The following is a 17,877-nucleotide window of genomic DNA, read 5'->3' as shown; positions in this document are numbered from 1 at the left end:
CTCCTACTCCTTTCTTCTATTTCCTTACGCTTTCCTCCTGTCCCACTACCATGTTCAGCCTTCATCCTGGTTTCAGTAATTCCTCTCTGTTACCTTGCTCTTGGTCACTCCCCACCAGTCCTCCCATCCCCTCCCTCCACTGATTTTGAACCACTCGTTGTTCCCTTGTCCCTGGGTTGGCCAACACGTCCTCACCTCCCTTCCTCTACCTCCCACACTCTCCTGTCCCTCAGGGACCGTTGGTCCCGTTATTTTCTTCTCACATTGTTTGTCCAGCCTATCTTATCTAGGTGGACCTGCAGATATAGTAATATGTGCATAAAAATGTGGATGGCTTTGACAGCACCAAAGTGGCACCTAAGAACATGGCGTTGACAGCAGCAACACCGACACGCTAACAAACAAAAAGCCACTGACATACAAAATTTAAAAGAAGAGGAAAAAAAATAAAAAGAGCAGCAACAACAACAAAACCCTGTTAGTAGTTCGAGGTCTGTTTGTTGACTTTTAGGAGTGTTTTCTGGACGAGTCTGATGGGGTGCCACGTCTTGGCCCCAAAGTCCATCCTTTATATTCCCTCAGGACCTCCTTGCTCTGCTTCCCCCGCTGCTCCATTGCACACCCCCAGTGTTTTGCCTCAGTGGGGTGGGGTCAGCTCAGTCACACATCCCACAGTGTCTCAAGTGCTGTCCCGTGTAGGGCCACGGGTCAGTGCAGGATGTCGCATCTCGCCGTGGGGCCGGCTCTCTGTACATTGGGCCCTTCAAGCCAGGCTATCGTCCTCTGAGCTGAGGGGGGGGGGGTGGGCCCGGGTGTGCTCTGCTCCGTTCTTCCTCCTTCCTTTGCTTCAGCTTCCTCCTGGGTGTGCTGTGGTAGGTCAGTTCCTTTCCCACACCAGACGATCTATTTTCATTTTCTGTGGCACTCCCTTCGATGGTGGGGGTCGGACTAATTCTGGTTGGGGCCGGCATATGGTCCAGTCTCTTTGTGGATTCCTCCGCACTTTAAGGGTGGAGGGAGAAGCAGGGTGGGGAGAAACCAAGTGGATGGCATGGGAGTAACAGGGCACTAAGCCCCTGGGGAAGAGTATTGATTGTGTCCCCACAGAACTGGAATATGCACAATTTTTACTCTTTTCAGTTGAAATTTTGTCATTAGACTAATAATGCATTATTTTACATCATTCAAAATTTAAAAGAGACAAGGAAAGACTAGATAAAAATATTCTCTTGCATGTCTAATCTGCCAAGAATCTAGCTCTAAATGACTGTTATCATTTTTGTGTATTGTTTCAGATATCCAAATGTATATTGTTCTTGTTACATGACATTGAGTCTATTTCAGAGTCTTGGAAACCCCATGTGACTGAGTAGCACTGTTCATAGCATTTTCAAGGTCATGATCTTGCTGAAGCAGATTGCCAGGCCTGTCTTCTGAGGTAACTTTGTGTGTAGGCATGCACAAACTTCCTTTTGGCTAATAGTAATCCATTTACACTACTCAAAATCTACTGCCATCGCTGACGCATAATGTCCCTAAATGGGGTTTCTTAGACTGGGAATCCTTATGCGAGGGGATATCCTCATTGTTCTCCCTTGGAGCAATGGGTAGGTTTGAACCGTTTGACCTCATGATTAACAACTCAATGCCTAACCCATGGCACTACCAGGAGACCTACAAAAACAAATACATGCACATAAGCTGAACAGTTGTTGGAAGGAGAGTGAAAGTATACCCACAAACTCATACACAAACATGTGTATATTTATGTTTGACAGGATATATATGTTTGACAGAGGATACACACACGCGTGCGCGCGCGTAAAACCCTCCTATGTCTGACAGAAGATTTCTGTACATGGGTATATACGATTGCTGAAAATATGTCTATGAAGGAGGTAGTGCACACAAGGGGCAAAGTTAGGAAAAGTGCTTAGACTTAATGAAACACCTTGAAGGGCTGAGTTACTGGGCCTGAGGTTGCAGGATCAGAGTCTCTGGGGACACCAAGGTCAATTATCATATGGTAGCCCACAGACAATATTCTACATCCTACTTTGGTGAGTAGTGACTGCAGTCCTTAAAAGTTCATGAGCAGCTATTTAAGATACAACTCTTGATCTCTCCCAGTCCAGCAGAAAAAAGAATGCAGGAAATAAAACACATGGGAAAACCATGTGAACATGAGACCAGAACTAGTTGATGCCAGGCTCCCACGACAATCAACTCCCAAAGATATCACATTAGAAAATCCTGGATAGAGTGGTAGCAAGATGTGAAGCAAAACTCACAATCATAAGATGAGATCAGGCTTTCTGCTCAGATGGAGACTGAGAGAATCTCTGAGACTATAGCCCTTAGTTGCTCTTCTGATCTGAGATTGAACCCATCCCTGTGGCTCGGTTTCCAGCTAAGCAGTGGCCAGGTCTATACGGGGAACAATAGCACTAGTCAGGCTTCTTACACATGTAGCAACAGTCAGCTATTTGAGATCAAAAGGGCATCATTTACCCAAGGACCAAATTCAGAGGGTCAAGAAAGAAGGAGGCGTCGAAACAGGAAAAGAAAAGTGATAAACATGGAGATTACAATGAATGAGGTGAAATGAAATGTGCATGAATTGTTGCTGAACGTAAAACTGATGGTCTTCTCTGTAAACCATCACCCAACTCAGAGCAAAAATATTAGAACAAACAAATCTATGAGTATATGCACACATATGTACACACACTTATGTTTTTCTATTTTAAACAATATGTGCTGCACATTGTTTGTTTGGGGCTTATTACTTACTTAATAGGGTGAGTTGCAAACAATCACAAAACAGAGTTACATTAGCTTAAGACAATAATGTGAACTAATTGCCCTTAAAAAATCTAATAGCAAGAGAGGTTTTCCATGCCATTCAATCAGGGCAATCTGTGCCTTGTATAAGGGGGTTCCAAAGAGCTCAGGGGAAAATTCCCTTTTCTTACAAGTCCATTTCCCACAAACTTTTTGAAGCCCCTTTCGATGACTCTGTGATTCTTGGAGGTTTCTCCTTGCCTTGAAGACTGCCTTCCTTCATGCACCAAGTGGCTGCCAGAGGAATTCCACGCTAGGTCATATCAGGGAGAAGAGAGAAGTGAATTCAACCAAGGTCCTCAGCCTGCTCTCGTTTTGGATGCTTTGAGCCAGCCCCGTGTCCTGGGGAAGTGGGCTCATCATCAAAACTTACTTTTGGACCTTTGGATGGAGTCAGTTTGACCCAAACCAGTGAGCTGCTACAAAATAGAGGGAACTAAAACAAATACTGGATTAACCATGATATATAGTGCTGTCAGTCCAATAAACCCTTTTATAACTTTATATCCCTCCCCCCCCCCCCCCCGTGTATTCCACCTTCTTACATCATAGCAGCTCACATCTGTTTAAAGTATGCATGCACAGACTCACTCTCACAGGGATGCAGATCCATGTGCACAACCTATGAGAATTCTCATGACGCCCAGTACCTAGAACCCAAAGGGGGATAGCCAGGTGAAAATAAAAATAAGAGCCAGCAAATAAGAAGACCAATTTATGTTACAATTTAACTTGCCGCTCACTGTGCTAGTCACTGTGATATCATATTATGCTGTGATTCTTAGAGTTTGACCTATTTGTTTTTCTTTTTGGGGGGAATCTTGTATATTTTATTTAATGAATTCAGGCCATACAATATTTGTCATTTCAAACTTCTCCCCACTATGTTCATGTACCGCAGGAAGCAAGAAGTAATGGCTTGCCAGAAAATGTTTCTCCCCGTCTTCTGTAAAACTCCTGTTGTCTTCTCCTTTTCATGTTAGGACTGTTTCTGAAGAGATCATCAGCAGGAGACTCTTCTTTTGCGTGTTGATTTTGCTCCTCCATTTCCTGCCTCCGCCACTCTGTGTTCTTCTGAGCATGATGGGCAATTAGGTCTGATCCTCCAATGATGGGGGGAAGTTTCCCTGCTCCAGGAAAGGCAACCTTTCTGAAGTTCTTTGATGGACCATGACTGTTGACAATGGCTGGATTGCTGGAGGTCGCGTTAGTAACCACCAGCAATCTAAATTCAGTCAGGATCATCTTCCGTGGAAGCATCTCATCATCCTGCTGACATTCCACATTGTTAGATACTTTGCTACTTTCTGATATGGCTTCATCATTCAAAATGCCATTTGAGATCAATTGAGTCAATCTTGTTTTTTTTCCTAATATTGACATCTTCATCTTGCTTTTGAACTCTCGCCTCAATTTCCAACTCTGGTTTTGTGTTTTTGAATAATAGTTCTAATACTTCATCTTCTAAGGCCAAACCATCCATTTCTTTTCTTTTGCTTGATATTAGCTTTTCTGTAGGAAGGCATTTATTGGTGAAATTTTTCGCATTAGATTTTAAATCTCTATCTGAAAACAGATGATCTGATTTCCTCTGTCCAGACTCATTCTGAGATGGATAATGCTCTCTACTTTTCCAGGTTGGGAATGCAGCTACTTGCGTTTGTTCCAGACGAGAACAAGACATTTCTAGCCTTGCTGCTTTGAAGGAAGACATTTCTGAATTCCCTTCATCCGTTCCCTTTTCGGGGTGGATGCTGGAAGCAGTTGTTGATCGAGTTGGTCTGTTGCTGTTGAGAAGGGCGATCTCTATGCTTTCACTTGGGACTTTACTTGGTGAAAGCTGATAGCTTGGGATTTTTGTCTTCATCAGATTAAGCGAGCCCAGATTATTTTCACTGAAGTTTGCCTTGGGAGGTTCCTTCACAGGGGATGCCTCCTGGGGAAGCATCTGAATTGTTGTTCTATTCCGGAGCTTTTCAGTTCTTTTGGGCTTTCACTGAAATCCATCCATGTGTCAGCTTGCTCTGACTCTGAATCAGGTACACATGTTGTGGTGTTCCCTAGGCTTTAGTTTTTCATGGAATGACCAGCCTTTGGAAAGGCTTGGCCCTGGAGTCGTTGGTTTTAATCCTATACTGGGATCACAGTAATTCTCCGTATTCATGAAAATAACGGCCAATCCAATTTCTGATGTGGGACTAGGGCTATGACCCTTCCTTGTGAGCATATTCAAAACAGACTGAACCAAGTTTTTTTGTGTGCAAACCAGGAAGTAAAGTGGGTGTATTTGTCATTTCTATATCAACAACACATGTTCCAGGAGCTAAAAAAAAATTTCATCTTCTTCATTTTCTTCAGTTACCAACCTAGAATTCCCACCTCGAAAACCAACTTCTGGACTTAATTTCCTATGCTGTTTAGCATTGAGAAAAACAAGTGTTTTCCCTGTGAAAATCTTTCTTTCCTGTCACCTGGATAGGTCAACACTTTTATTTCCAATAGTTGATTCATCAATCGGTGGGTAAAATTTGTTCAATTTGTGGAGCTGTTTTTTGAACTGAAGTGCTTGAAGAAACTCAGTAAAATATTCTGGTTTGATAATCGGACAGCCACAAATGAGTGCACACATTGTTTCAATGGTAACGTTAACTGATACCATGATGAGATGAGAGCATTCTTCTGTCCAACTGTTTACACAGGGTCCTCCAAGTTGAATAATAGCTGGTTTAAATCAGTTTTTCCAAAGACATCTAAACAAGAAGAGCATGCAACCAAAGGCTCATACACTACACTGAATTTACTGTCAAACACTCCAAAGGAAACTCTATCCCCTGCCTTCAAATTTGGGGAAACACAATTCTTCATTTTTTTCCTCATTAACAAAGGTACCATACTTAGAATTATCTTTTATTGTCAATGTATGGATGCCATCTGACTGACTCAGGTTAGTTCCAGAGAAGTCAGCAGTTAGCACAGCATGATTTCTACTGATTGATTGATCATTGTTAATTAGAATGTCACAGTTCTTCCTTCCAACAACATATTCAACACCAGCCAAAAGTCTGTATGGTTCTCCTCGGGTCGGGCCCGTGGTGGGAAGCAACGCCCACCAGGCACAAATTGTTAATGGGCAGCACCTCCATGTCTATTCAAAATATCCCTTTTGCTGAATCAAAAACTATCTTCTGAAGTCTTCTGTCAGTCCAACAACAGTTCAAGTTCAGCTGATGTAAAGAATGTCTCCCTTGAGCACTGTGCTCTTTTAAAGAACCAATCTAGATGTGATCAAATTGCAAAAGCAACACAAAGGCTGGGCAGGAAGCTTCAGGGATCGTGAGTTTATATGAATAGGGGAGGAACAATCTGTAAAAAGGACAGTGAAAATGGTTATATCACTTGAAGCAGGGAGTTAATGTCACATAATTGTACGTGTAGAAATTATTGAATTGTATGATTTATTGTATATTTTCAACAACAAAACTAGGAAGAAAAAACACATCTTTTGCTTCCTTCCAAGGATATTACTCTTAAAACAACCTTTAAGAACATTATCGAACCTCATCCTTCATTCTCAGCATATTTATAAAATAGTCTCTGCAATTACCATTTGTATGTAATTTTTATATGGTCAGGTAACATGTGCATATGTTGCTTCTATGAAATATTCCCAAGGCTGCATAAGGAAAAGCCATGTTCTAGTATACTCTATCTGCTGACTCTCCTACCAAGGAACTTAGCAGCTAGAGATGACCACAATACAAGGGGGTACTCCCCTTACCCCAAAAAACAGAAAAAAATGCTTCACTGGACAGAAATGTCATCGTACACGTTTTCCCACTAGGTGAGCATCAAGCAACTCGCTCTGAGTTAGTGCACCTAGTGTTATCACCTGGGAAGGTTCTCTCTGGTCACAGTGAAGTTTTTCATGAAAGCAGTTTTCCTCAAAGCTTGTTTTTTGGGATGGTAGATTTAAAAGAATAACATGCGGCTGTGAAATTTTGTTTCCTGCTCAGGGAAAATGCCGCAGATACTGTTGTGATGTGGAACACAGCTTACAAGGACAGCGCTATGAGAAACACTCAACTGAAGAAGTGGTTTTCTCATTTCAAAAAAGGTGAAATGTTAATGGATGACAAACCTCATTCTGGATGTCCATCAACTTCCCAAATGGACAAAAATGTCAACAAAATTTGTACTCTTGTGCTGAAAGACTGACTACGGACCACTGAAGAGATGGGGAAGTTATCTTGACTATCTTAGAGCTCAATTCAGTGAATTTTAATGGAAAATTTGGGAATAAGAAGGGTCGCTGTGAAATTTGTGCCTCTGGTTCTGACTGACCAGGAAAAAGAACGTCAAGTGGGAACCTGCGATGCTATTAAAAAACAGCTCCGAAGCAACCGACTTTTCCCAAAGCCATTAGTGTGATGAGACGCGGTGCTAATCTTACAACCCCCAAAGCAAACATCACTCAAGCCAGTGGAAGAGGCCATCGTCACCTTGCCCCCAAATCTCAAGTAAAATCAAAGATCAAGACCATGCTCATTTGCTTTCTTTGATGTGAGGGGGATAGTGCACTTGGAGTTTGTTCCACCAAGTCAGAATGTTAATCAAGCTTTCTATTTAGGGGTGCTGAATAGATTGCATAACAGTGTGCAACAAAAAAGACCTGATTTGTGGCAGACATGGGACTGGTTTTGCCACCACAGCAATGCACCTCCTCACACAGCCATCTCGTTGCGCCAGTTTTTGGCATAAAACAGCCTGCCTCTCTTGCCACGCACACCTTACTCCCCTGACATCACTCTGTGTGACTTCTTTTTGTTTCTGCAAATGAGGGGGGACATGAAAGAACAGCTATTTGATGACGTAGAAGAAGTGAAGAAAAACACGAGGAAGATGCTGTCAGCCACCCAAAGAGATGAGTCTGGGAAATGTTTCCAAGATAGAATTGCAGACAAATGTGTTAAGTGTAATGGAGAGTAATTTGAAGATGATAGGTTGTTTTGTAAAAGAAATTAAATACATAGCTTTTAAAAATTCTAGTTTTTTGGGGGGTACCCTCTCATATGTCAAGGATTACTCAATAAGTGTTGTACAAATAAAGCATATCATCAGTTATATTAAAGACATTCTACATAACTGTATGCTACAAGTAGACTCCAAACCCAAATTCATTGCCAACTCACGGTGACACCACAGGTGACACTGTAAGACAGGGTAGAACTGCCCCTGTGAGCTTCAGAGACTAAAACTCTTTACAAGAGTAGAAAGCCCCATCTTTCTCCCTTGAAGAGGCTGGTGGTATCAAAATACTGATCTTGTGGTTAGCAGGTCAACTCAAAACCACTCTGCCACCAGGACTCCTTACAATTCGATCACTAAACCAGGAGGTATGTCGCAGCTATTCCTCCAAAACTGTCCCTCGCTGCTCATCTATAACGGGACTTTTCACTCTCACCTTGGTTCATTCGAACCCAATTCACTGTCACCTTCAGCTTCAATTAGACTCAATTGAAAAGCGTTTGTTTACAAGCTGCTCTGTGCCAGGTGTGTGCTAGGTGCTAAGGATACAAATAGAGCTACAAAATGACTCTGTCCTCCTGAGGTTTGCAGTGCAGTCATTTCCCCTCCCTTCATAGACTGCCCTCCCTACTCCTAGCCTGCGGACTGTGGTCTCATCCTTCAAAGTCCATAGGGAGTTTTACTTCCTCCATCAAACCATCCTGAGATATCCCTCACTGTTTCTTCCCTCTACAGAAATCTTAGCTGTGATCTCTAACCATCGTATTCTCATTGTAATCTTACAGTGTTCTTGTAAGAGAACAGTATACACAAGCTTTTCATTTAACTTTGTTAAATGTCACCTGGTGACGTAGTGGTTACCTGTTGGCCCACTAACCACGAGATCAGCAGCTCGAAACCACCAGCCTCTCTGCAGGAGAAAGAGGAGGTTTTCTACTCCCATAAAGAGTTTTACAGTCTCTGAAACCCACAGGAGCAATTCTACCTTGTCCTATACCATCGCTATGAGCCAGCATCACCTCAATGACTGTCAGTTGTTTTGTTTTGAGAAAAACTTCCAACAAGTCTATGTTCCCAGAGTATGGGATTCTTACTGATCTAGAAAGCCTATCAATACAATAGATACAATTATACTTCTATCAATCAATGGGATATCATTCCTTCACTGTTATTTCTCAGAAAGAGAGCAGGATCAATAGCAGATGGGGGGAGTCATGATGGAAACAGGCATTATCCCACTAACTAAAATGACTCCAAAATCTTTTATAAACATACCTGTGTCCATTTCTGAGTGGCACAAGGTTGCACGAAGGAAGTGAAGAAACTAAAAGGCAGGTAGGAAGTGGGCTGAGAAGGGCCATCTTATTAAAAGGCACCAGCTAAAGCAGACTCCTCCACATTTAGGAGCTGCTGACTCAGGAACAAGGAGCCATGGGGATGTAGTGGGCTATGTATTTATTGGACTACCCCCATGAGGTCAGAGGTTCACACCCAGCAGCCACTCCATAGAGGCAGATGAGGCTGTCTGCTCCTGTAAAGATTTACGGTCTCGGGCATCCAAGAGGGCAATTCCATTCTGTCCTATCGGGACACTGTGAGTCAGAATCAACAGAATATCAGTGCTTTGGGAAATAGAAACACCAATTTCTCCGTCAGTTTCCTACTGGGCAAGGTACCACATGGGAGGAAAGACCATGGTACAGCTACCTTGCTTTCAAATGACAGAGTCAGATTTACCTCCGTCACAACCACACTTTACAGTCAAATTATAATGCCCACGGAAACCAAACAGTGACCCTACAGGACATAGTAGAAGTGCTCCTGTATGTTTCTAGGACAGTCACTCTTCAAGAGTAGAAAGCCCCATCTTTCTCCCTTGAAGGGGCTGGTGGTTTCGAACTGCTTACCTTGTGGTTATTAGCCGAATGTGTAACCATTACGCGGTTATGCACACCCAATTTAAAAAACTCTCTTCCTCCTGTTTGATGATGTCTAAAATATCTTTAATAAGGCTGGGATGGGAAGAAAGAGAGGAACTCCATTCATGGTTGAGTTAACAGTCTACTGTGACTGAATTTCAATTAAAGTGTAATTAATTCATCAATCAACAAGTGTAAATGATTTATTATTATTTTTTTCTCAGCTTTATGGCAAGGTGGGGAGGATGACTAGAAGGGAAATGGGGAGGGGAGTCTCAGGGGAGGCCCTAGGGCGCCTGACAGGGAGGAATGCAAGCAAGCCCACAGAGCCATCGGAAAGAAGGCCAGAAGAGCCTCAGAATTCCTCTACAATTGTCTCTAGTCACCTACAATTGTGCTGCGACAAGGAGAAGTTGTCACTGAGGAGATTGGGCCCATAAACTACAAAACGCTATATAAGCTTCAAATTTTTCCTTGTTCATTTCCTAAACAAAATTAGTTTCATGTGGAAGAACTTCACTCACAGACCATTCATGAAGAAGGAGAAGAATCATGTATCTGCCCATTCATATACTTAGATTTTCAAAATCACAGCCTTTTATTTTTAATTTTCCATAAATATGTCCTTTCAGTGGTTTTCCTTTCTTCTTAAGTTTGTTGGGAACTTTTTGAGTCAATATTATAGGGCAAAAACATACTGCCCTTCAAAGCATCTCCCAGAATATTTTATAAGCAGATACTCCATGAAGTGAACCATTGATCTAACCTAGGGTGGCATTTCTGGGTGATGGTTTAAATTTATTTCAATGCAGAAGCTATGCTAGAAAAACAGCCACTGCTAAAACTGAACCTTCATCACTTCCCATTCTAAGGATATAAGTAAAAACAAAACATTTTAAAGTTTTAACACATAAAAGGTTTTCAATTCATTAGAAAACATACTGTGTTTATACTCGACCACTAAATCTGAGGATTACAGATAACATAATTCGATGACTTTTTATTATATTTGAAAATTATTCCTTTACTGTGCAATAAAGCAAAACTCTACCAATTTCCTGCAACATCCTTGCCCATGCCTTAGGCGTCCTCAAACTACGGCCCGCGGGCCACATGCGGCCCACCAAGGACATTATCCGGCCCACTGGGTGTTTTTGCCTCGTTTGTTTTGTTACTTCAAAATAAGATATGTGCAGTGTGCATATTAATTTGTTCATAGTTGTATGGTTTTTAATAACTGTAGTCCGGCCCTCCAATGGGTCTGAGGGGCAGTGACCTGGCCCCCTGTTTAAAAATTTGAGGACCCCTAAGTTAGCCCATTGTTGCAGCCATTGTGTCAATCCATCTCATAGAGGGCCTTCATCTTTTTCTCTGCCCCTCCACTTTAACAAGCATTATGTCCTTCTTCAGGGACTGGTCTGTGCTGCCAACATGTCCAAGGTGTGTAAGATGAAGTCTTGTCATCCTTGCCTCTAAGGAGACAGAGTGGTTTAAACTTTTAGCAGTCTATGGTACTTATATTCTTCTCCAGCATCAGTCAAACATTGATTCTTCTTCAGGCTTCCCTATATGTCCAGCTTTCACATACACAGAAGGCAATGGAAAACACCATGGCTTGGGTTTGGCACACCTTAGTCTTCAAAGAAATTTTCTTCCTTTTCAGTACTCTAATGAAAGATTTACCTAATGCAACTCAGTATTGATCCATTGACTATTGCTTCCATGAGCATTGATTGTGAACTCAAGGAAGTCAAATCCTTGAAAATGTTTATCAGGATGTTACTTTTTGGTCCAGTGTTGAGGATTTTGGTCTTCTTCACATTGACTCATAATCCATTCTGAAGGCTGCAATCCTTAATCTTGATCAGCAAGCGCTTTAATTCCTCATCACTTTCATCAAGCAAGGCTGTGTCATCTGCATCTCCAAGGTTGATAATAAGCCTTCTTCCAATCCGGATGCCACATTCTTCTTCATATAGCACACCTTCTCTGATTTTTTTGCTGAGCATGCAGATTAAACAAATATGAGAGGATACAGCCCTGACACTCATCTATCCTGATTTAAAACCCTTGCTCTGTTAGCACAACTGCCTCTTGACCCACGTACAAGTTCCTCATGAACACCCTGAAATGCTCTGGGACTCTCATTCCCCTCAAGATTATTCCTAATTAATTACGGTTCACATAATTGAATGCCTTTGCATAGTTAAATAAACACAAGAAAACATCTTTCTGATATACTCTGCTTTGAGCCAAGATCCATCTAACGCCAGCAGTATCGCTTGTTCCACATCCTCTTCTGAATCCAGCCTGAACTTCTGACAGTTCACCGTCAATGTACTGCTGCAACCATTGTTGGATGACCTTCAGCTAAATTCTACTTGCATGTGATATCAATGACATTGTTCTATAGTTTGAGCATTATCTGGATCGCCTTCCTTTGAAATGGACACAAATATGGATCTCTCTTCCCGTCAGTTGGCCAAGTAGCTGTCTTTCAAATGTCCTGGTTTAAATGAGAGCATGCTTCCAGTGCTTCATCAGTGTGTTGGAACGTTTCCATTGGCATTCTGTCAATCCCTGGAACCTTGTTTTTGGCCAATGCATTGAGTGCTGCTTGACCTTCTTTCTTCAGCACCATTGGTTCGTGCTCATATACTACCTCCTGAAGTGGTTGGATGTTAACAGGTTATTTTTGGTACAGTGATTCTGTGCATTCTTTCCATCTGCTTTTGATGGTTCCTGCATCATTCAATATTTTCCCCATAGAATCTTATAGGATTACAACTCAAAACTCTAATTGTTTCTTGAGTTGTTAAAGTTTCTGATATGCTGAGTCTGCTCTTCCCTTTTGGTTTCCCAATTCTAGATCTTGATACATTTCATTGTAACATTTGGCTTAGTCTTTTCAAATTTTCTATTCTGCTCTTTGACTTCATCCTTTATTCCACATGTCTTAACTACTCTTCAATTAAGAGCAAGTTTCAGAATCTCTTCTAAAAACATCTTTGATCTTTTCTTTCTTTCCTGCCTTGTTAATGACCTTTTGTTTTCTTCATGAATGATATAGATTTCTTCCTGAAGTGCATCAGGTGTTCTGCCACTAATGTTCAATGAGTCAAATCTGTTCTTCAGATGGTCTTGAAATTCAGGTGGAATAGAATCATGGTATTTTGACTCTTGTACATTTACTTTCATTTTTCTTCAGATTTATCCTGAACTCACATATGAGCAATTGATGGTCTTTTCCACAGTCAGTTCCTTGTCTGGTTTTAGCTGCTGACATTGAACTTCTCCATCATGTCTTCCCACAGATGTAGCCCATTTGAGTCCTGTGTATTCCATCTGGAGAAGTCCATGTGTATAGTTGCAGCTTGTGTTGTGAAAAAAAAAAAGGTATTTGCTAAGAACAAGCCATTGCTCTTGCAAAACTCTAGGGCGCATTCTCTGGGATCTTTTCTATCTCCACATTTTCCAACTTCATCTTTGTTTCCAACTTTTGCATTCCAGCTGCCAATTATTATTAGTATGAGCTGGTATTAAAGGTTTACTAAATAAAAAATAAGAGGTTATAGGGTTTGTTTGTTTTTTTTGGTTTCCAAATGGTTATTTTATCAGATTGTTTGAACATTACATTTATCTTTGTTCACAGTCCAAAATAGTTACCTGAAGAGATTATAGTATTTGTAATGCCCTCATTTATAGAAATAAACATTGCCAACCACATATGAATACCTTCTATTTTCTTTAAATTGCTCTGGCCATTGAATTCCCAAAGTAAGGGAAACTCTGGGAAGAGTTCTAGGTCAATGGATCTCAAAATTTGTGTTCTCAGGACCACTTTATTATTTTTTAATGTATTATTAGTTGGGATTTTATACTGTATCATATCATTCCACAGTTTAATCACATCAAGTAGAATTTTACAATTGCTACCACGGTCTGTGTCCAACCATTCTTTTTCTACATGGACTCCTTGACCTCATCTCCCTTCTACCCCACCACCACCACAGTGCCCACTTCCCCTAAAACCCTTATTCTTCCTGCTGTCCCTATAGGGTCATCAATCCTGGGTTTAGTATACCAAAAAATGGAAAACATATCACACACCTTGAAGAGAGTGACCTCCAATGACATAATACTTCTGAGATATACCCTAATGTAAACAAACATAAGCAAAACCATACAAACCAAAAATATGGAAAGTTTGGAAAACAAATCATGTCCACCCTGCATCAAAGGTTTTAACTGTCCAAGTCAGATTTCTGCCTTTGATCTTCTCTGCTCTTCTCTCCCCAGCACTCTGTTTGCTGACCACTTTCCTCCCATCCTTCTGTTTTAGATAAGGGGAATTTTCTGGAGGCCTATTTCTTCCACAGTTCCCCAAATGAATCTTGGTCATCCATTGCCTTCTGCACACCAGATTCTCACAATTTGGTCTTTTGTACTAATCCCTCCTTTGACTTCAGATTATACGGACTACAGTCCTTTGGTGACCGGTGATGGCGTGCTTTTTCCAATTTAGTTGACATCTCACTGAGATGGCTATTTGTTTGGAGACAAGCTTTTAAGGCCCCAGAGGCTATTTTATCATCATTTCATAATATCATAATTTCATCACCGCATTTTGTTCTAGTACTGTATCTTATGTTCCCTTCTTGAGGGCAAGTATTGAGCACGGCCCTAATATAAGAACTAATTGCTCTTAAATTGGAGGTAGGATTTAGTGCAAGCCCAAAACCCATTTCTGGATCTATGCTTTTTATTTATCCTTTTAATTTGTTATTACTTGGTAGTTAATACATGTCATATCATTCCACAGTTTAATCATGTCAAACAGAATTGTATGATTGCTTCCATAATCAGTCTCCAAACATACTTTTCCTTCCTGGACTCCTTGATATCATCTCTCTTTTATTTCCCCACCCCTCCAGTAGCCTGCTCCCCAAACCCTTGAACTATTTACTGCCCCTACAGGCACATCACTACTGGGTTTCATTTACCAAAAAAACAAAAACAAAAACCAGAAAAACAAATAACACCACTTCAAAAGGGTGACCCCAAATGTCACAGCACCTCTTAGCTTCACCCTAAAATGAACAAGCATAAACAAAATAAAACAGAATGTCCATCCCAGAATTACCAGAATAATACATGTCTTAATATAGCATACAGGGCATTGATGTAGCAAAACTGTGTTTGTCTGCCAACCAACAGTACACCACTCTTACTACATCTGTCTTCTGCTTTCTCAGACACCATGTATTTTCCAACTTAAGTGCTCAGGTTACAAGTGTGTGTGTGGTAGAGTCCAGTTCACCCAATGGAGTTCCTGCATGGGATCTCTCCTCTGGAGTATTTTGTGCTTCCTGAAGATCCAGGATTCAGTGTCCTAGTGTTCCAACCTGGGTTCTCAGGATAGTCCCAGAAACCCAAGTTCAATGTTGCCCACCCACTGCACACCAACCAAAGACACTCCCCACCTAGTGTCCACAAAAGCATCCTTAGTCACTCCGCTCCCAGCCTGGAGGTCAGCCCTCCATCTCCTCCAACAGATATGCACCTATTGCTCCCCCAAACCTGACTGTTCCCTCTGCCCCTCCCATCAGTAAGCCTCTTCCCTCTGACAGGGCCACCTCTCTCCCTCTCCGGGGGACCTCACTACATATCCTCATGGCAAACACCAGCAGACAGCCAAGTTATCAATTATTATGGATGCATTTTGATTGCATGTTTCATCGATTTCCAATTGAAGTTGTAGGTAGAATTCTTCAGTTTCTTCGTCACTAGTAGTATTAGTTGGTGCACACACTTGAATAATAGCGGCACTGACTGGCTCTCCTTGAGAGTGGATAGATGGAACTCTGCATCTATCATATATGAGGTAGCATTGTACTTCATGGTGGATTTAGCAAGCTCCTTTCTGACAATAGATGCAATTTTTCTTGATTGTGTTATTCCTGGCATAATAAATCATCTGAGTTTCTGATACAAAACGGCCAATACCGGTCTATTTCAATTCACTAAAGCCAAGATATCCATCTTTATACATTCCTTTCATTTTTGAGGACTTCCAATTTTCCTGAATTCATACTGCCAACATTTCAAGTTCTGATTACTAGCAGATTTTGGAAGCTGTTTCTTCTTAACATAAGCTGTGCCCCATCAGCAAATGAAGGTCCCAAATGCTCCCCTCCCCCAAGCTTTCACTGACTTCACCGTGGTCTGTTCCACTCAGGAATCACCTCCTCCTCGGTCAAAATGTGCATGCCCTTGGACCAGAAGGGCCCATCCTCCGACAATGCGCTGCTTCCATTCCTTGGGACTTCAGGGTCTGACAATGTTTCCAAGCTATGCACCAACTTTTCAGTGTTTCTTTGCTTCAAAGTGGGGAGCTGAGTTCTTATTCATTGTAAGTTCTTGGTCTGGAAGCTGTCCTGAATCCTGTTCACTTTGGGTGACCCTGCTGGCATTTGAAATACCAGTGACATAGCTCCCAGCAACACAGCAACACACAAGCCACCGCAGTGTGTCAAAATGATAGGCAAGTGGTGGCACAGTAACTTATGAAACAGTAACTCAGAAGTATAGTATCTCCCCTTCCGCCCTCCCTCACAGGAAAAAATTTACCAGATCAAATAATTTTAATCTTATCACCTGTGTATATCTTCTAACTGCAGGTCTAAATCTTGAAGTTTCTTTTGATATTTCTCTGTAAAGTTGAAGAACTCATTAAGGATTGAAGACTTCAAATCAGGGTATGGACATTCCAAAGTTTCGAACTCTACGGGCAGTGTGCTGAGCAGGTTAGTTTTTTCTTCTAAAGTGTGATCTAGGATCTGGAAAAAAAAACATTCTGAGATTATTTTACTTCACATCAATGACAAATGGATAAACAATACGTGACTGTCTTCATTACACTTACTTTCTTACTCCAATCTGAAAGATCATTGTGCATTTTCTGTTGCTCTAGGTTCAGGCTTTCAAAAACATCTTTCAATTGTTTCTTCACAAAGTCAACCTACGGGACATTCAGGATAACCTTTATAGAATGCAGTTCAACCAATTGTGTTATGTTCCATAAACATGTCCCCATCACTGAAATTCAACCAATAACAATACTTAATGGCACATAAGTGGTCAAAAGTTGATAAGAAAAGGTCTCCTTGGGAACTTCTGAAAAAGAGTGGAAGAGCTGCCATCCATGATTGAGAGCCACGCTGCAGCCACACATGGATTTCGTCTTTGGGAAGGCAGAGCTCCCCAGATTGGCTCTAATCCCTCTTTCCTCTCCTCGCATCCTTGCCTCTAATTCCCAGGGAAAAAAGAGTAGGCAAGGATTTCTAATATTTTTACACTAAAAGTATTATTTAAAAAATCAATATAACAATACTATAGAATAACTGAAAACAGAGTAATAAAAACCACCAATAACCCTATACCTAAAACAACTATATTTATGCTTTCTTCAAGAAAAGATATAAAATAAGTGTGAAATGTAGTCAACTACTTAATATATGAGCCTTCTAGCCATAATCCCGTTTGTCAATTCTAGCCTCTAAGCCTGTGGTTATGATGCCATTTTAGAGGTGTTCTTTGTTATAGAATTAATGTGGGATGTATTCTGAGTCTCAACCTCAGCAGAGGGTGGTCATTCAAGGCACTACATGGTCTGCTGAAAAGCAAAAACCATATAAGAATGAGTCGTCTCAGAAGCAGGTACAGAGAGAGAGAGAGAGAGAGACAGAGAGAGAGAGAGAGAGAGAGAGAGAGAGAGAGAGAGAGAGAGAGAGAGAGAGAGAGAGAGAGAGAGAGTTCAAGACCATCCGAAGAAGAAGCACCGGAGGAGCACATTCATGAAGTCTGTCAGCAGTGGAGGAGGCTGAGAGCAGAGGCACCTGAGACAGAGCAGAAAGCAAAGTGGAGACTACGAAACTGTGAAGCAGAGCAGCGGGTCTTCTTCCTGATCCACAGAGGTCCAGGGACTGTAGAGGCCAAGAACCATGTGGTTTAGAGACTGAGGACCAGGAAAAGCAAGGCCTGGCTGTGGATCACTGACTGTATTTTGACTTTGTACTGATCTTGATAT

General features: G+C 41.5%; 1 protein-coding gene and 1 pseudogene across 1 annotated transcript in view; both read right to left on the bottom strand.

Annotated features, from left to right (window-relative positions):
- The window catches only part of CCDC148 (coiled-coil domain containing 148), a 337,076-nt gene that overhangs the window by 219,931 nt on the left and 99,268 nt on the right, over window positions 1-17,877 (bottom strand). The window contains exons 8-9 of the mRNA XM_075529709.1: window positions 16,714-16,809; window positions 16,446-16,627 (exon numbers count right to left, since the gene is read on the bottom strand). Of these exons, the coding sequence (XP_075385824.1) occupies window positions 16,446-16,627; window positions 16,714-16,809 (278 nt within the window). The remainder of the gene's footprint in view (window positions 1-16,445; window positions 16,628-16,713; window positions 16,810-17,877) is intronic.
- On the bottom strand, window positions 3,733-9,806 carry LOC142424732 (nibrin pseudogene; annotated as a pseudogene).

Source organism: Tenrec ecaudatus, chromosome 13, assembly GCF_050624435.1.
Source record: "Tenrec ecaudatus isolate mTenEca1 chromosome 13, mTenEca1.hap1, whole genome shotgun sequence".
In the NCBI taxonomy this organism is placed as follows: domain Eukaryota; kingdom Metazoa; phylum Chordata; class Mammalia; order Afrosoricida; family Tenrecidae; genus Tenrec; species Tenrec ecaudatus.
The sequence above is the reverse complement of the archived record's forward strand: the minus strand, read 5'-3'. Positions and strand labels throughout refer to the sequence as shown.